Source organism: Lytechinus variegatus, chromosome 4, assembly GCF_018143015.1.
Source record: "Lytechinus variegatus isolate NC3 chromosome 4, Lvar_3.0, whole genome shotgun sequence".
Classification (NCBI taxonomy): Eukaryota; Metazoa; Echinodermata; class Echinoidea; order Temnopleuroida; family Toxopneustidae; genus Lytechinus; species Lytechinus variegatus.
Genome location: NC_054743.1, coordinates 44,331,558 through 44,347,758, shown reverse-complemented (window position 1 = coordinate 44,347,758; position 16,201 = coordinate 44,331,558). Strand labels below are relative to the sequence as shown.

At 36.1% G+C, this 16,201-nt stretch overlaps 1 protein-coding gene across 2 annotated transcripts in view; it reads right to left on the bottom strand.

Annotated features, from left to right (window-relative positions):
• Window positions 1-1,849: 1,849 nt before the first annotated feature.
• The window catches only part of LOC121414151 (ribosomal protein S6 kinase alpha-3-like), a 57,130-nt gene continuing 42,778 nt past the window's right edge, over window positions 1,850-16,201 (bottom strand). For both annotated transcript variants that reach the window (XM_041607223.1, XM_041607224.1), the window contains 12 exons: window positions 15,257-15,327; window positions 14,497-14,650; window positions 13,424-13,526; window positions 12,079-12,215; window positions 10,927-10,983; window positions 9,284-9,448; window positions 8,631-8,789; window positions 7,892-8,053; window positions 5,159-5,235; window positions 4,305-4,425; window positions 3,586-3,723; window positions 1,850-2,346 (listed from right to left, as the gene is read on the bottom strand). In XM_041607223.1, the coding sequence (XP_041463157.1) occupies window positions 2,218-2,346; window positions 3,586-3,723; window positions 4,305-4,425; window positions 5,159-5,235; window positions 7,892-8,053; window positions 8,631-8,789; window positions 9,284-9,448; window positions 10,927-10,983; window positions 12,079-12,215; window positions 13,424-13,526; window positions 14,497-14,650; window positions 15,257-15,327 (1,473 nt within the window). In that variant the 3' untranslated portion in view covers window positions 1,850-2,217. The remainder of the gene's footprint in view (window positions 2,347-3,585; window positions 3,724-4,304; window positions 4,426-5,158; window positions 5,236-7,891; window positions 8,054-8,630; window positions 8,790-9,283; window positions 9,449-10,926; window positions 10,984-12,078; window positions 12,216-13,423; window positions 13,527-14,496; window positions 14,651-15,256; window positions 15,328-16,201) is intronic.

Genomic DNA, 16,201 nt, shown 5'->3' with positions numbered 1-16,201 from the left:
ACTCTATTTTAATCCATCAAATTTGCTGTATGTTCTCAACGATAGTCTAAAGTAAGGCAGTTTGAATATCAAGCAGTGTTTCATACATACTTTACAATGAGCATCCCCCAATAAAGGCCTACTCATAGGACTACAAACCCAACACTACGAGAGAAAAAGCATTCGGTTATATGTTTCTTATCCATAAAAAAATCAACTAGCTAGTTCATGATTGAATATAAAATGGAAAATATCAAACATCAATGTACACTTTTTACATGATTTAGAAGCATTAATTTCTTATACAATATCATATTCTGTTTGATCATAGATGTACTGGCATAACCCAGATACGGATGCTAAATCTGATATACATGTAGATATCACCTGTCTTTAAGAACCTGTAATCTGGTATTTAAGACTTCATTTTTACCCCTTGTATAAGTTTTCTCACTGAAGCAAGCAAGTACATACACTTTTGAGACCCCATCTGCTAAATAATATTAATGCTTTAATGACTTGAAAGAAGTTTTCTTGGAGAGTAGGTGATTATTTCACAAAGTTCTTCATAAAGTTACGTTATAAAGACCACTCCTCAGTAAACACCTTTTGTTTAAAATGTAATTGTAAAATCTCAATAGCTAGTCAGTGACTGCTCCAGGGTTGAATGTGTTCCTTTTATAAGCTATTTGTAAAATGTTTGAAGAATCACCATTTTTCAGCAGCTTTTTCCATCTTACGAGGGTTACTGACTCTCACGCCATGATGACACTTTCTTCTCCTTCAACTTCTTTTTTGTGGAAGGACACACTTTGTATTTGGTTACAGACTATTGAAACTTGCGTCTTAAATTTCATTCAATAGACATTCCTACAAAGTAATGCACTGATGTGGAGCCTCGTTGTAAAACAGAAAAAAAAATGAAAACTGGGATGTTACTCTTTAATAGAAATGTCTGTATAAAATGTAATCGGCTTAGTATTTCAGATGATTAGAAAGAATTCAATTTGGCATTATTAAACATTAATCAACAGGTATATTAATTTTGAAAAATATACCATGAACTTTTATTTTACATTTATATTTTTTTAATAGCAGAATGGAGAATTACATATGGGGTTGTTTGAAATAAGAAGCTCATGGCAAAAATAGGGAAGTGAAAAGGGCATGGATCACAAAATGACAATGGTGAAAATCATATTGTTATTCCCAGATTGAATATTAAGACTTTTAATAACACTAAGACTGTGGAAATATAAAATGACTAGGCCTAATTCGGCTCAAATTTCATTCCACTGTTTCATCTGTTTGACATTTTGCAGCCCCGTTATATGAGTGTTTGCACGAGATAATAAGGTAGCATGATGCAGAGATCACTGAAAACCAGTTCATGAGGTACATATTTACCACATTTGTCTTTGATTTACTCACTCATAATTAGTTACTACATCATTCACTGAAATATTTCCCTGATTTCTCTTATTTATAAAGCCGTCTGAATATCACACAACGTATGCACCTACTCCACTCCCCAGCAAGCAGTCCAGCATGAGTTTCCAGAATCTAATATTAGGCACAGGCCTACTACAATCATTTTGGATTTCGAATCCCGACCAGGGCCCCGTCTTACAAAGAGTTTTAACCATATCAGTGTTAGATAAATAACATGGAAATTAGAATAATAAGTTGCTTGTTGATGGTTACAGCCAGTGGCGGACCGTGACCCGGAGGAGACAAAGCATTGGAGGGGCACAGCATTGTTCACAAGCAATACAGTGCCCCTCCAATGCTTTGCCTCCTCAGGGTCACGGTCCGCCTCTGGTTACAGCCATACTGGTGTTAGATAATCTGGAAATTACACAGAGTACAAAGATGGTTTGGGCCAAAGTGATGTCAGATGACCTGGAAATACATTGATGATTTGATATATAATGTTGAATTACCCAAGAATCACATCGACCAGAATTGCATCATTTGTTTTAGCCATACTGGGGACCATGTCATAAAGCTGTTTGTAAATTACAAATGACCTTTATGCACGCCTGGTGACCCTTTTTCTGGTAAATGATACATCCCTATGTAGCTGACTCCGCAGCTAAGAACATGTTCCAGTTGTGCGTAGAGTCGTCTGTAACTTTACAATCAATTTTATGACATACCACCGTGATGTTGGATTATCTGGGAATATGACATACTGGTGACAATAAGCTGCCCCAATCAACTAGTAGGAAGTAGAATTTAGATGGTAGTTGAGCTGAGTTTTTTAAGTTTTCTTCTCTGAGCGAGACCGGAAGCCGTTACCGGTTCTAAGGGGCCCTGTTCCGCTTGTGCTTGGTTGAGAGCTTTGAACGTAGCCTTCACTGCAGACTGCAAGATAAGAGTATGGAAAGACGTTTTATTCCAAAAAGGTGTACAAAGAATTTGTGCAACTGGTCAAAATTGAATCTGTTTGGGCCAAAAACCAGTACAACACCCCCACCCTCCCCTCCAATGTGATTAAATGGATTGATAGATGTGGCTTGCATCACAATTAATTTCCAAGTGACCATGAACGTAACTTTTAGATGCTTCGTATATTATCTTGGGTAGAAGTGTGATGCAGTATGGCTACACCACGTACATCCGACCCACTATACATGTGACAAAATGATTTGTCTCTTTTTTTTACAATTTGTATGAAAAAGTGTAATGCTCTCAAGATATCATCGCTTGAGTAGTCCATGGAGAGATGGACTCCCCGAAAGGATAGTTATCTTACGGAATTGCCCATTTAGTATCATATCAAGGACCTTGAGTGAGAAAAGGCCAATGGTCACAAAACTAGATTTATTCTGGGTGATGTACAACATCTGTCAGGCCTTGTTCTCTCTGTCATGTGATCCATTACACACGCCACGACTGGCCTTTCGTAACTGATTGCGAATTTTTTTATGGATTAAAATTTTTTCTACAAGCAATAAGAGAGCCACAACTGATCTAATATGACTTGATGCAATCTGGACCCCATCTTACAAAGAGTTACGATTGATCTCATCACTCTCAATTCTATGGAAATCCATCATTGTCATAATATATTCTACAGGAATTTTCAAGAAAACAATGTGTGAATATACATATTAAGAAAATATTTCAAACAAACATGAATGATAGATGCTGACGTTAATGGCTTTCCGTGGTTGTGGTTGATCAGATCAATCTCAACTCTTTGTAAGACTGGGCCCTGATGTACAAAGAGTTACGTCTGATCCGATAAATCGCAACTATGGACGGCCATCAACGACAACATCTATTATGCATGTTTGTTCAAAGTATTTCCTAGCGGTGATGTATATTCATGCATTCATTGTTTTCTTGAAAATTCACTGCGCTTCTCTTTGCATAAAAAGGACATTGGGCAAATTTTTTGTAGAACAAAAATTATGACACTGATGGATTTCCATAGAGTTACGATTGATCGGATCAATCGTAACTCTTTGTACAACAGGGCCCTGATAATGACCTGATACCATCACTACGATTACTCCACGATTGAGACCACAGTTTTAATTGTGGTGTGAATCATGACAGTGGGGAACTAGTTATTACTAACAATGGTGTATAAATTACCTTGACTAAAGTTGATTCTGGTGGTTTGAGTTTGAGTTCTGAGAGTAGATCAATCCTCTGAAACCATGTATGTTGTAATACTTGTTTGGTGCTAGGTCTCTGGAATGGATCCACATGAAGCATCCTTGAGATCAGGTCCTACAACAAGGTCAGGATAAATAGAGTTATTGAATTGAAATTGAAAATAAAATTGAAACTGAATATAAAAGGGAACTTGAAATTACGAATGAAATTGAAATTGAATTAATATTGAAATCAAAATTGAAAATGTTACAGAGAATTGAAAGAAAAAATAAAATTGAAATTGGAAACAAGAGAAATTGAAAATGAAAAAGAAAAAGAAAGTGAGACAGAGATTGAAAATAGATATTTATACTGAAATTGAGAATAAATACATGAATTGAAGATATTTATACTGAAATTGAGAATAAATACATGAATTGAAACAGAAAAGAATTTGAAGTTGGAAATGAAAAGAAATTGAAAATAAAAAGGAAATTGAAACTTCAATTGAAAAGAAAAGAGAAATGAAACTGAAATCTCAAATTGCAACTGAAATTGAAAGTAAGACTGAAAACTGACAAAAGAAATTAAAACAAAATTTAAATTGCAAGTGAACTTGAAAATTGAATTGATAAACTGAAAAATCAATTTCCATAGTTCGGACTGATCAGATCAATCGCGTCTCTTTGTGAGACAGGGCCCTTATTTCTCCTTACCTTAGCTCTATCTGAGATGTTGTCCCAGTTTCCACCATCCATAGTGAGGTATTTACCTTCCTGTATCCTGGCTAGTATTACCTTACTTGAGTCATCAGGCTTATGTACAAATGGTGTGAACCTGACATGACAAGAGTAAAAAAAAAGCCTCAACAGTTAAATGTAGAGACGAGCATCCCTAGCCAACTTATCAATCTTTTTTATTTCATTGTTATATCAACTAAAATTCCTTGCAACATGACTGAAATAAATGCCAGTTGTAATGAATTCAAAATGAATTTGTACAAAATCCAATAACTTGAGTACCCAAGTGTCTGTATAGTATTTAATTAATAAAAAGAAAATATGTGCCAAATGATTCTGGAAGAAATTGTGTAATTACCGAGATATTAGCAAATAAGCATGGTATTCCAATCGGATGTTGGGTAAAGCAATAACAATACTCTGTCCCACGTGTATCAATCTGTGTTGGAGATCTTCACAGTTTTTCAGCTTAGATTTCATGATTTTACAAAGTTCAGTTTATGCAACTGTACCAGATCTACATGTATTCTCTGGTAGAGTGACAATCAACCTTGGTTTACAGATTTTCTCATGGAATCAGTGTCTACTCAACCACTTTCATTTATCTTTCAGCCTTAAAATCTCTGTTTTCACATCCAAACTCATAGATTGTTTGTTAACTAGTAAAAACATACCCTTTTACTCATTACCTCTATCTATTCTGAATACATTGAAATTAAAATGAATAATGTAGCATGAAAGAAAAATATCAATATGCCAAATTAGAGAGCAAAAGATGATCAAATAATCCTCAAAATTATTTCACTGAAATAATATTGCTGAGAACATACCCTGCTAACATAGTATAGAGTATTACACCTAAACTCCAGATATCGCACGCTGCATCGTAACCTTGCTTCTTCAGCACCTGATATAGCATCAAAAAGATCATACGGGTAATAAAAGTGAAATTTGAAATTTGTGTCATATTTCAGGATAATATTACAGAAACAAGGTCAACTGATAAAAGATTGCTATTCAAATAGAATTCTCATCATATCATGGGGATGGGTGATTTCAAGTTCAGTGTTGACCTATTGGTGTTGGTGTTAGGTCAATTTTTACACGAGTATAACACAAAACATAACATTAAGATGGTCCTGAAAAGTCACTCACTAGTTGTTGAGATGTCAATAATGTGATCTGGATCAGTTTTACAAACTCAGAATAGATTTTGGAGCTAGGGGAAGCAATCCAAATTCCAACACTAACACCAACACCAGACTTGAAATCACCCAATTATGCAGCTTAGTTTGTGTTTGTTCCCATACATTATATGTTTGTGCATTATCAGTTTCAAAACTCACTCTACAGGTTATCGCTTTTCAGTTTTGAAGGAATCTTTTTTACTTTAGTACCAATGCAAACATTCTTGAGACTGTAAACATTGAAACCCACGATTCTAGGGTATAGAATGGTTGCTTGAACAAAGCAATAAAACTTAAAGGGCAAGTCCACCCCAAAAATAGGTGATTCAAATAAAAAGAGAAAAATCCAACAAGCATAACACTGAAAATGTCATCAAGATCGGATGTAAAGTAATAAAGTTATGGCATTTTAAGGTTTTGCTTAATTTCACAAACAGTTATATCCACATCCTTGTCGGTATGCAAATGAGAAGACTCACTCACTATTTCTTTTTTATTTCATTATGTGAAATATGAAATATTCCCATTTTCTCCGTGTTCGTGTGAAAGGGCAATTAATTCCTCCCTGAACATGTGCAATTATCATTGTTTAATACAAATAATATGGTTCAGTCAAGTACGTCCTTATTGTCAAATCTATAAACAAGTGGAATGCCTCTGGCCGTCTCACCTGCATCACGCGGTTCAATATAGCAGCAGTGCTGACTTTGAATACTACTCTAACTCGCACAAGATGTTCAGTGATACATGGTTACTCTTATGTCCACTTTTTATGAACTAGACCAATAAACTTACAGAGATTCACAAAAAAAACCCAACATGGCCAAAGTTCATTGACCTTACATGACCTTTGACCTTGATCATGTGACCTGAAACTCAAACAGGATATTCAGTGATACTTGATTACTCTTATGTACAAGTTTCATGAATCAGATCCATAAACTTTCAAAGTTATGATGGTAATTCAACAGATACACCCAATTCGGCCAAAGTTCATTGACCTTTGACCTTGGTCATGTGACCTGAAACGTGCACAGGATGTTCAGTGATACTTGATTACTCTAATGTCCAAGTTTAATGAACTAGACCAATAAACTATCAAAGTTATGATGGTAATTCAACAGATACCCCTGATTCGGCCAAAGTTCATTGACCCTAAATGACCTTTGACCTTAATCATGAGACCTGAAACTTGCACAAAATTTTCAGTGATGCTTGATGACTATTATGTCCAAGTTTCATGAATCAGATCCATTAACTTTCAAAGTTATGATGGGAATTCAACAGATATCCCCAGTTCGGCCAAAGTTCATTGACCCTAAATGACCTTTGACCTTGGTCATGTGACGTGAAACTCATGCAGGATGTTCAGTGATACTTGATTAACCTTATGTCCAAGTTTCATGAACTAGGTCCATATATTTTCTAAGTTATGATGACATTTCAAAAACTTAACCACAGGTTAAGATTTCGATGTTGATTCCTCCAACATGGTCTAAGTTCATTGACCCTAAATGACCTTTGACCTTGGTCATGTGACATGAAACTCTAATAGGATGTTCAGTAATACTTGATTAACCTTATGGCCAAGTTTCATGAACTAGGTCCATATACTTTCTAAGTTATGATGTCATTTCAAAAACTTAACCTCAGGTTAAGATTTGATGTTGACGCCGCCGCCGCCGCCGCCGTCGCCGCCGCCGTCGGAAAAGCGGCGCCTATAGTCTCACTTTGCTTCGCAGGTGAGACAAAAATGAAATATTTTATAATTCAAACAATACAAAACTGAAGAAAAAGTGACATCATCGACTGTCTCATTTGCATGTCACCGAGTTGTGCATATCACTGCTTTGTGAAAAATAGGTTAAACTTTAAAATGTCATAGCTTTCTTATTTTACATCCGATTTTGATGAAATTTTCAGCATAATGCTTGTTTGATTTTTCTCTATTTATTCAAATCAACATTTTTCTAAGGTGGACTTGACCTTTAAGTGATCTTTAATAGGTTTGAATACACAGCGGGGGCATTTCATGAAACAAATAGCGATTTTTCACCATCAAATGTTATAAGCTACTGAAATTCTTTCATCCGATTGGCTCAGATCAAATTAGTCAGTGAAAATCACTTACAAGATGCTCCATGAAACATTCGATTCAAAACTTATTTCTTTGCAATTTCTAGACTAAAAACACAATAGTATTTCATGAAGAGTTTAAATCACCAACAAAATATACCGTAATAAGCAACTGAAATATCCTTGTCTCTGATTGGCTAAAATCAAATTAGTCAGTGAAAATAAAAGACAACACTTCATGATACACACCCTAGATGATTACTATAAGACCCTTGAGGCTCCTATAAAAACTACACTCACCTCCGGAGCTACAAAGTTGGCTGTGTAACACGGTGTCATCAGCATACCATTGTCAGCTCTCATTTGTTTAGCAAAGCCAAAGTCAGCTATCCTCAATGAGCTGGGTGAGTAGTTCTCGTCAGCATATAAGATATTACTAGGCTTTAAATCACGATGTACAACCTAGAAAAAACAATGGAATGTTTTATTCAAAATATGCAAAAATATTATTACCTTTAGTATATTATAAATAAATTGAACTAAATTGAAATGATTTATGCTTCATCATCATTATCAGCTCTCGTTTGTCTAGCAAAGCAAAAATCAACTATGTATAACCTAGGAAAACAACAAAATGTTATGTGCAAGATATTATTGGGCTTTGAAAAACAATGAACAACCTGGGGGAAAAAAATTGAACATTTGTTACACCAATACAGATGAAGTCTTATTTACCTATTTTTGCAGGAGTTTCTGCATTTATTGTATAATTAAAATAAATTTATAACACAGAATATTTTCATTACAGATCGAGCATGCGATCTTAACCACATAGGAGTAATGCCGAAAATTTGTTCACAAATTAGAATATGATATAACAAAATACATTTCCATGAGACAATTTTATAATACAGCAGATATAACAGAATTCAGACGTAGGCAAAATATTGTGAGTACAAGGTATAATAATAAGATTTTTTTAAATGTAAATATAAGCAATAATGCTTGAGCCATAGCACAGGGTTATAATGAAACTTACCCTTTGTTGATGAAGGAAATCAACCGTCTTTGTGACCGTTAACATGATCTCACATGCTTCCCGCTCTGATAGAAACTTCTGCTTGAGCAACCTGTCTAAGAGCTCTCCACCTCGCATTAACTCCATTACCATGTACACATTTTTACCATCATCGAATACCTAAGAAATGGACAAAGAAACATCTTTTAATAAATGCACTTATTACTAAAGACTACTAGAGGTTGTTTGACTATTAAACAGCAGGAGCATGAATAGTTGTGTTCTCAGACAATATCATATTTAGTGACTTATTATATCAACAGAAACTACCTGAAATAAAAACAACAAACAATGAAACCACGTTTAACTAGCAAAAGTAATCTTTTTTTCAAAGTGATGATTAACTCTGGTAGGAAACACAAGTACCAGCTATGCTACATGTAATCAATGAACATATGACCTTTATTGTCGCCTCATCCACTTCTCTCTGTGTCTCTATTCTCTCTCCTCTCTTGACTTTTATAGAGATCATGCCATTCTACAATTGTCAAACCCTGACATCTCTCACTGATCATTTAAGCCTCTCACTTTCAATGTCTGCAAACTGTCCAGCTAAAATTATCCTTCCATTTAATATTTTTCCGGTCCTCAATGCAAAGCTAGAAACAACTTACATCTCTCAATGTAATAATGTTGCTATGGTGACCGTATCTAAGTAAGATTTCGATCTCCTCCCTGATGTCCTTGGCATTCTTTTCAATGATCTTTACTGCATAGTCCTGTCCAGTGGCTTTGTGCGTACACCTCTTACACACTGAGTAGGAACCTAGACCAATATCCTGCAAGAAAACATATTGGTCCATATTTTGAAGAACAGTTTAACCCTAATTCTCCCGGGGGGGGGGGGGGGCACAATGGCCCCCTCTTGACAATTTTCGTGATATATCTGCTGCGCAAAATTTTTCACCTCGCCGCACGCTGACTTTTTACTTTCAAGTCTCGCGCAAATTTTGAGACCAAATTTGTGACGCCATGGTACGCGGTTACGACACTACGCAACATTATGTAAGTGCATGTCATACCCCAAATTGCTCATAAACGTGATTTCATGTACAAATCCAATGCAAATTGTGTATTAGCCAAAATTCATAAATGTATCATTATTTCTACTTTTACTGATTAAACTTAATTAATTTTGCCTTGTTTATGATCAGAATTAAGTCTTGAATGATTTCCATCGAAAAAACAATAACAAAACAACAAAATACATAACAAATCGGTCTTGGTACCAGAATTCTTCTCATTCACAATTGTTAGGAATACTTTAAAGAATATTGTCACCAAAAAATAGCATTCTATGAGCTTTTTTTAGTGAATCAGAGCAAAAAGTATGATTTCATGAATAAATAAGCAAAATTAATTCATATAAAATAAAAAGATATGAATTCAGTGAAATTTACCAATGCAACTGCGTAGATTACGTCATTTTCTACCATCATGCAAATTTTCGTTGTGACTGCGCAATCCGCGGCTGAGATCTTAAGGGGGGCATATTTATTATTTCTTATGTTTCTATTTTGTTTCATTTTGCTTTAATAATGAAAAAAAAATACTTCAGATATTATACAGATATCATTCCCAGACAATTATGGACAATTCAAGTGTGTCAAGTGAGCTAATAAATTGGATCTGTTAGGGAATGTGCCCCAATTAGCTTTCCATAGTTAAGCCACAACTTTAAACCAGGGTTTAATTTAAACCCAAGTTCAGAATCCAAGCCTACCGGTATATGTACTGACGAAATTAACCTCTGCTGTTGAGAGGTCAGTATCACAATTGGCTATCCATATTTAAACCACAACTTTAGATAATCATAGAAGTACAAAACAAGACAGGAAATTAAGGAAATAACTGTTTCTGTTTGTGGTAACTCCCGTAGGAACTCGGCAGGACAGCATTTTTTGTTGGTAAACGCCAAGCTGGTATATAACCAATTACCTTGGAAACATTTTCCGTCTAGGTTAATCAGTCATAGCGGCTGACGTAATAGACAACAGATATCACTCTTGGGCCTTTTTATCAAAGTGGAGACAATGGCAGAGTTGGGATTCGAACTCACAACCTTGCGATTATGAGTCCAATGCTCTAACCACTGGACCACACCTGCAGTAACTGATATATTGATCTAAGTCAATCTTTAGTAGCAGAGTGTCATACAAGGCATCTATGGAATGCCAACTGTATTTGACCATTACATGCAATAATACTAATGTTAACTCATTTCATAAGTTTCTCATTAAATTTAAGAATCACTTACCTCTTGTAAGTCATACTCATCGAGGATAGAGGAAATACGAGCATGCTTGATTGCGATCTGAAAAAAAAGGGGAAAGACTGAAAAGTTTACACCCATACCACAGTAAAATATGCATGATTCTCATTGCTAAAATCACAAAAGTAGCAGTTTTTTAGAAATACAGATAGCTCCCCCCCCCCTTTCTCGGGTCCAATTTCATACAGGGCTCAGCAACCAATCGCAATAAAGGATTCCATAGTAGTTACAATAATGACAATTATATTTAAGTCTTTAAGTATTTAAGTCATTAAATGGGTCCTGATTCAGGTAAATTGCCAATTCGTCCACTCCCCACATGGTTTACCTTCATTTAGTCTAATGCCATTCCGTCCATCAACATTTAGTCTTACAACCATTTGGTCCAATCATCACTTCGTCTAATCACCAGTTCATCTATGACCATTTTGTCTCAAAACCAGTTGGTCTTATATCCATTTTATTTTCATTTATTTCACCCAAATAACTCTTAAAGTGATTGGTTAACCTTGGTTTGACTTTTAAAAAATCTGAGCTAGAAGGTCACACTTGTCACCTGTGTCTGTGATATGTTCCAAAAATGAAGCCCAGAAAAAATTGTGTTCGAAAATGATTATTTAGTGCTTCAAAAATTGAAATATAAAGTGACCAGAAACACCACCTCAATTTCATCCCATACACTTGTGTACTATTTAGGTGTCTATAAGATGCCTATTTACAAAATTGGGGTTTGCCTTGTAGTTTTAGCTTTTCATTCTCAATAATGATTGTCTTCAGGGTTTATTAGTTCTAATTCATGCACTTTCGTACACGTTTCATCTTGGTTTGAGAATTTTCTAAATCGGCTGCTCACAAAGTTAAACAATACCTTTAAGCCAATTAGATCAAAAGGTACATGGACGAAATGGCTATTGGACCAACTGGCTATTAGACGAAATGGTGAGTGGACAAAATGGCAATCAGACACTGTGGATATTGGACGAACTGATGATAGACCGTAAGACAGTAGACGAGAGTGCAATTGGACGAATTGGCAGTAGACCAACTGAAAATGGCCCGATACATATCTCTCCATGATACACATGTCTCCACGATTACTATGGTTGCTGTAGATACACTGAAACAAGACACTCATACCTGTTCTTTGGGTGACTGTGCATGGGAGTTATTAGAAGCGGCTTCCTTCTGTGCCTCTTCTAATAAAGTTGGATCAATGTAGCTGAATCCTCGGAACAACTGATGCGCTCCGGCACTGGGAGGTACTGCGGGTGAGTCTGGACAGAGAAACCAAAAAAAAGGTCAAAGAATTAGGGTGATTCAGCATGACTGTTAAAACTATAATTACAATATGCTATATGAACTATATAGAGGTTCAAAAGCAAGTTTGAATGTAGGGAGATGGAGCCATAAAAGGTCATCAAAATGAATGTAGATAAAGCCATTTTGTGCAGACCAAAATCCAAGTATATGCGACTATGTGTGCGCACTGTAATTGGGAGTGTGGTTGGTGCCAAATTTGAAAATCACTTAGAATTTGCAATGACGGAATGAAAACACTAAAAAATGTGTTAAAAAGATGACAAATAGCTAAATGAAACTAGACAGAATCTTTTGAGTTCTTTTGAGAAAAAAGACAAATTTTATACAACCAAATGGAGACCAAGAATGAGATCCAACTCTCACGTGCGCACCCTGAATCAGAGTGAACTTTTCTACAGTCAAACCTGTCTTCAGTAACCACCAAAACTTTAGTGGCCACCAAAACTGTCTAACATTTGAAAGGAAAATCAGTTACAGAACCTGTCTATAAGGGCCATCTATCTACAACATGCACCTGTCCATTTCCCTATGGTGGCCTTATAAACAGGTTTTTGAATATACTACTGGACATTTTTATAATATTTTTATTTTACTCCTGTATATTCCTAACATTGTAATTACAGTCAAACTTGTCTTATCGGACACCTGTCTTTAGTGGCCACCATAATTGTCTGCCATTTGAAAAAATAATATGTTAAAGAGCCTGTCCATAAAGGCCATTTTTTCTGTATCCCTTGGGTGGTCGCAACAGACAGGTTTGACTGCATTTTCAGTCAAGTAACGAAGACTATTACCGTGTTTACACGCTGCATCGGCTCACAGTGAAAAACCGAGAGCCAATGCAGAATGGGCTCTCAGGTTATCGTGCATCGCTTTGTCACAGCTCCCGGGGCAACAACGCAAATCAGTGGATTCTTTCAATAAGCTAATTGCCGATGCAGACTCGGCTTCGTGTTTACACTTAGAAAAATTGCCGTGTCTGCACCGGCTGGCGGTTCTGATCCATATATTTTAGCAGTGCAAAATTGCCGTGTCTGCACCTGGAGCCGATGCAAGTTAATCGTGTTCACACGTATAAAAAAAATTTGATTCTGCATCAGCTCTCGATTCTGCACCGTGAGCCAATGCAGCGTGTAAACACGATAAATAAGTGGTATCTTACCTCGAGGTGTACGTGATGTGAACTCTGTATCAAAATAATGTACTATATCACTGGTAGGTATCACAGGTCTGAACGGCGGCATCTGATCTCGCCTTTTCAGTTTCTATGGCAACAAAAGGTCAAAAGGTCAAAAGGTACAAGCAGTAAGTAGAAGCCAATCAGAGTTATGACAGATAATCAAGTCACAATGAACATAAAAATAAAAAAGCAAACAATGGAAAATCCCTCAGTCATAACCCTCTTCCGATATTATCGCAGAGATCGCCATTAATTACCAGTGGTAGATCATACATAATAATGCTTCTTCATTGCGAGTGTTCCTTGATCGTAATATTTCATCACAACACAAGTGTTATGGATAACAAGTTGGAATAATGTCTGAATGACAGTATTATCCACCACTGCTTATACTGGATGGAGCTTGGATTGATTAGACAGTGTGCTATTATTTGAATTGTGACTTTTCCTATTTCAACATGGAAAATTCCTATTGTGAATTATGACACGATATACCTCACAATGCGGCTGATCAAAATATGTTGCCCATTGCGAGTGGTCAGAGTAATAATAATAATAAGCATTTATATAGCGCCATCTATCTAGAAGTATTCTATTCCGAGGCGCGTTGTTATCATTATTATTACCCCGGCTTTAGCTTGAGCTGCTTCTCAGCGCTCATGCATTCAAGGAATTAATCCTGCCGGGTACCCATTCACCTCACCTGCGTCGAGTGCAGCACAGTGTGGATAAATTTCTTGCTGAAGGAAATTACGCCATGGCTGGGATTTGAACCCAGGACCCTCTGTTTCAAAGTCAGAAGACTTATCCACTGGGCCACAATGCTCCACAGTATCACTGAACTCAGTATCACTGAACTCAGTATCACTGAGAGTATAGGAACAAAATATTACTGATTACTACTAGTGATGCGCTATCCATTATTGAGTGGTGATACTGTCTGAACGACATGTTACTTATCACCACTGATGATTGATAGCTCTATCCATCGTGAGTGGTGATATCGTCTGAATGACAAGTCACTGATCATCATGCAACTTTTCCTGAAAACTTACCTCCCAGTCAATGTTTGAGAAGAAGTCGTGTTTCTTGATGTCATTGACACCGTTAGGACCAGCCCCAAGTCTGTTCTGAGGGTTCCTCTTGAACAACATCCGAAGAAGACTCTGAGCTTCTGGGCTAAGGAACTGAGGCATCCCAAGCTTGGCTCTGATATAACAACAAGGACAGCAATTGTAAAATATTTGTAGAAAAATCAGTGTTTTTACATGGTGTATCAATCTAGATGATCAAAATTAATTATATATAATAATAATGCTTAGCATTTATAGGGTGCAATTTATCCAGTTGTATATTAAAAAGCAGGTAATAATTTCATTTTCCTAAAAAGTGCTCTTTTGCATTTATCTTACAAATATATGGAGTGGGTATGAAGAAGACACAAAGATAATATCCTGAAATTTTGAACCCAGTCCAGGGTCGGAACAGGTTTTATATCAAATAGAAAACCAAGCAGATCTTATTTTGATCGGGTAACCGATCAAACTACTTTTCATATAAAATGGCAAACTTTATCATGTAAAAGACATTTTCATTTCATACCTTCCACATCGTAACTGTTTAGGGCATACACATTCAATGAATCTAGTAATGAATTGGAAGAGTGAAGGCCACATTTTGGGAATTTACCAAAGTTAAATTCAGGCTATAAATTTGAGGTTATTCTGAATTATATCACATGACTTAGGCTAAAATGGCAATAGACATGTATCAAAGCTAATGTATTCTGCCATGTTGAAGAGCTTATTCACTTACTTGAGAATGAGTGCCATTGTTTCTTTTCTATGTTGTCCTTGAAACGGCAGGGCTCCTGTCAACATTTCATACTGTATACAAAATAAAGGACAAGCTTCATTAGATTGCATGAAGAGGCTGGAAATATTCTTAACAGAATATGAACAGAAAACGTTAAAGTTTCTACACATAATCTACCACTAGGGACTGGAAAATCTGGTAGTCTCTATGTGGTGGCCATGTACTGATAGCCGACTACATATTGAATTAAAACTGCCCTCTGCTCCCATCCCCCCTAAAAGTATTTAAAGCTATAAAAAAAGGTATTGGCAAGGGTCTGTACTCAGCTTTAAGATTTCATTGTCACTTTCTTTAAAAAAACGATATCATCTTTATAGCTTCAATCAGCACTATAATATCAAATGGCAAAATCAGGCTTATAAATTAAGGCTCAAATAAAGGTTTTCAATAACTCCGGACTTTACTTTGCTTTGGCACCAGTGAGGGGATCAAACCTTAAAGAGTTATGCTATATATAAGGTGAGTGACACATTAGGGACTCAAACTTGTACTAGAACTACTAGAACAGCATTTAGATATGACCCGAGGTGTATTCTAACGTTAGGGTCCATTTTTAATGTCGTTTTGATGATCTTGGGCAGCGAAATTGTCTTGGAGTTTCCACAAGGCTTTGATAAAGTGCTCTTCCAATAAAGTCCAATCTAAGAGAGGGAAAGCCCAACTATTTCATAATATTGTTTGTTAAATTATGCAGATCAAGCACAAATTCTGTATACTTTGGGCAATTCCATAAAATATGTATGTCTGATCCCTATATGTAGGGGCTTCCTGAATTGATTTTCTGTTTTCTAGTTCATTTTGAATGATTACATTGATCTCAAAATATCATGACTTGGACAATTTGTGACTGGAGGTAAGCAAGGAGAGATATAGGGGTGGCTGTAC